At 42.2% G+C, this 3,374-nt stretch overlaps 1 protein-coding gene across 2 annotated transcripts; it reads right to left on the bottom strand.

Annotated features, from left to right (window-relative positions):
• Nucleotides 1–6: 6 nt before the first annotated feature.
• On the bottom strand, nucleotides 7–2,630 carry LOC104956835 (palmitoyltransferase ZDHHC17-like). 2 transcript variants are annotated; one of them, XR_799604.1, is made up of 5 exons: nucleotides 2,552–2,630; nucleotides 2,315–2,472; nucleotides 1,967–2,061; nucleotides 288–1,275; nucleotides 7–188 (listed from the first exon to the last, which is right to left on the bottom strand). XR_799604.1 is itself a non-coding variant. In XM_010784386.1 (4 exons), the coding sequence occupies exons 1-4, from the start codon at nucleotides 2,610–2,612 to the stop codon at nucleotides 1,137–1,139; spliced, it is 453 nt and encodes a 150-aa protein (XP_010782688.1). In that variant the 5' UTR covers nucleotides 2,613–2,630; the 3' UTR covers nucleotides 7–1,136. The 2 variants fall into 2 exon arrangements, 1 of the variants encoding a protein (XP_010782688.1); XM_010784386.1 differs by having other exon boundaries at nucleotides 7–1,275.
• Nucleotides 2,631–3,374: the final 744 nt, after the last annotated feature.

Genomic DNA, 3,374 nt, shown 5'->3' with positions numbered 1-3,374 from the left:
AAGACTTTTACAGCTTTCTAGAAAAACACACATGGAATGAACCGTCCTGTAAACGCGTCTGTCGTCCTTCGTCCTGCTAATAAATATACGCTCGATGTACCTGTCAATAAAGTTTTTTTATGGTAACTTCCCGGGCTTCCTTCCTCGTCAGACAGCTACAGGTTTAATCATTTTATCGTCATAAAAACCTCGATGTACCTGTCGATAAAGTTTTTTTATGGTAATTTCCCGGGCTTCCTTCCTCGTCAGACAGCTACCAGGTTTAATCATTTTATCGTCATAAAAACCTAATGCGCTAAAAAAATGATGTGAAATGTAAAAATGGTGGCGCTAGAACATTAATGTATAAATAGTTATAAAATAAATATTCCTGTATCACATTGTCTGTAGGGTTTTCTCTGTCACTTTAACGGTGGGTTCTGCTGAAGGACTCATGCATTACGTTACTGCACAACAGCTGCTTTTAGGATAACCCAAAAAACTCTTCATTCCTCCAGCAGCTCCACCTGTAACCCAACACTCTCCCCCTCTGATGAGATCAACTATGTTGGCAAAACCCGGTGCAAAATCAAGAGGTTTGTAAAAAAAAAAAGACATTCCCTTATTTCTATCATACTTAAAAACTAATTCATGTTTTTTAAAAATCAAAATCCTTCAGCTTTTCTCACGGCGGTTACTTATCCTTTCCTGAACCATTTCAAAACATACATACAGGGCACATCAACAGGGACACCATAAATAAGAATAAGGGCACGGTAGAGGTGGGGATTTCAGAGTGATGCTGCCACTTTTAAGCCTCCGGGATAAAACAAGATTATTTTTCCGTCGTTTCCCTCCCTCCTCCTCTCCCGCCTGGCAGCAACGCACCGTCCATCGGGAAAAGAGACGAGGAGGTGGAGGGGGAGCAAGTGGAGGTACAGTAATGATGTTGTACAATAGTAGTAATAGTAGAAGAAGAAGGAGGGTAGGGGGGGTGTGGTGTTGCCCTGTAACAGCATGCTAGTCTTGGCTGATTTTTTTTAATCTAAGTCTTTTTGATCGGTGAGGGAGAGATGGTTTCGAATAAAGCAAGCGCTCCCGAGAACAACATTGATCCCATATCGGTTATTCCTCTTCTTCTTCTTCCTCTTCTTGTTCTACACCAGCTGGTATCCGGAGCCGGACGTCTGGTCGTACTCTATTGTGTACTGGGAGGTCCAGTCCACCGCCACGGGCCGGATCAGGCCGCAGCAGCGCACCTCGAAGAAATCTATCAGGTTCCTGATGCATCCGTGACTAGAGGGAGAGAGAGAGAGAGAGAGAGAGAGAGAGTGAGAGAGAGAGAGAGAGAGTGGAAAAAACATCATATTAATAAAGAAATAGCACCAAAAAATGTTAAGATTTGCTGAGGGGTTAATTAGTGGTGTTCCCCTTTTCCCCTTTCCTGTAGTGTGTCCTATAGGTTTTAGTGCATGTAAATGGTCTGAAAAGACTTAAGTTTCTATCCCACACACTCTCCCCCTGCCTGAAACGCCTCCATTCGAGCCAGAAAGCCGACCAATCAGAGCACACTGGGCTCTGGTTTCAGACAGAGGGTGAAAAGAGGTGCTGCAGCACAGACAGTATGAGAACAATAAAGAGCTTTTTGAACATTAAAGCAGGAGACATGTCCCAGTAGAGACACTACATACTGATATACACCTGAACATCAGCAGGAGAGGACTCTTTAAAGTAGAGACACTACATAGATATACACCTGAACATCAGCAGGAGAGGACTCTTTAAAGTAGAGACACTACATACTGATATACACCTGAACATCAGCAGGAGAGGACTCTTTAAAGTAGAGACACTACATACTGATATACACCTGAACATCAGCAGGAGAGGACTCTTTAAAGTAGAGACACTACATACTGATATACACCTGAACATCAGCAGGTTATATATTATATATATATATTCTAATGCATCAAAAATAACTTACTTGAAGGGGCTTTCGATGGAAGTGGCTGTGACTTTAAAGTGCTTGTATCTCCGTGCGTTCATCCTCTCGTTGGTGGTGATTCCCAGAGCTGCGATCTGAAGGAGGAGAAAGCAGAGACATTTAGCAGCGTAGCATCTGTTGGGTTTTATATACATGTAGATCTGTCATTATAACTACAAATCTATGCCTGCGTTTTAAAAGTTCAACAGAAAATCTCATTCTTGAGTCTGTTACTTCAACCGATATATTCCTGCACTTTAACTTTATCTGCATATTGAAGTATGAATGCTAGTTGTTTGTATGTTGTCTCCGCCTGAATGAATTTAAATCCAAAATGTAGATCCAGACCTGGTAGAGTTGACACATGATGAGCACGGCGACCCACATGAAGTGGAAAATGCTGTTGAGGAACATCCAGAACATCCAAGGAGAGCAAGAGGCGATCTGAGTCAGGTAGAGCCAGAAGCCATCTTTAGCGTAGCTGGTGGCGCAGTGGATCCTCCAGTCTGAGGACACCAGAGGAGAGAAAAGGAGTGAAGAGGAGAAAACACGACTGAAAAGAGGGAGAGAAATGTTTGTACTCACAGGAAATGCAGCCGTATATCATCCAGCAGATCATTAAGAGCAGGAAAAACAGATAACCCATGAAGTAGCGGTGATTTCCACTTCCTGTAGAGGAGAAAACAAAAAGGGTTTCTGTTATAGAAAGAACGTGTATTCATCATTTACTTTGCAACCTCTTGACTTTTGATCAAGCAACATAAGATCAAGCCCTCATCACAACGAAGACATTAAAGTAGAACAAAGGAAATAATAGAAACAAAGGAAGGAAGCCGCGACAATATTTCAAAACTTCTTAAGAACTGCAGGGCTTGTTTGAACAACACCTGGTCACACACACACACACACACACACACACACACACACACACACACACACACACACACANTAAAAAAAGTTATACAGAGCGAGATTTATGTACAGGTGCACATTCTCAACCGTCCATCCTGCTGCTGCGGACAGGAAGTAATGGGGGGGGTTAAAAAGGCCCTTTTTAACCCCCCCCATTACTTCCTGTCCGCAGCAGCAGGATGGACGGTTGAGAATGTGCACCTGTACATAAATCTCGCTCTGTATAACTTTTTTTATTTTCGTCAGTGTTAGTTTCGAGGTGCTCCTGGATTATTTTTTTACTTTGTTTTCTAGTTGCCAGCACTGTGAACCCGGACATGTTGAGAACTCCAAAAGTGTTTATGATAGAAATGTATAGTACGGGTCCTAAGCACATAGAAACTGATGGATGCTAACTTGCATATGTTGTGCAATTTGTATAATTGGCATCTACTAACATATTCAGACAATAGCTAATGACTTGGTTTTTGGACGTTATTCAGGATTTTAAGTCCAT

This window comes from Notothenia coriiceps, unplaced genomic scaffold (assembly GCF_000735185.1).
Source record: "Notothenia coriiceps isolate Sejong01 unplaced genomic scaffold, NC01 NC01_scaffold00026417, whole genome shotgun sequence".
Taxonomy (NCBI): domain Eukaryota; kingdom Metazoa; phylum Chordata; class Actinopteri; order Perciformes; family Nototheniidae; genus Notothenia; species Notothenia coriiceps.
Note: the sequence above shows the minus strand (reverse complement) of the source record. Positions and strands in the feature narration are given on the sequence as shown.

What these genes read in the sequence shown, in the direction of transcription:
- LOC104956835 (XM_010784386.1), bottom strand. Translation starts at nt 2,612, where the DNA reads ATGGGTTATCTGTTTTTCCTGCTCTTAATGATCTGCTGGATGATATAC. An exon ending in GATATACGGCTGCATTTCCT is followed by an intron (nt 2,473 to 2,551) that starts GTGAGTACAAAC and finishes TGGTGTCCTCAG; the next exon opens with ACTGGAGGATCCACTGCGCC. An exon ending in TCCATCGAAAGCCCCTTCAA is followed by an intron (nt 1,276 to 1,966) that starts GTAAGTTATTTT and finishes CTCTCCCTCTAG; the next exon opens with TCACGGATGCATCAGGAACC.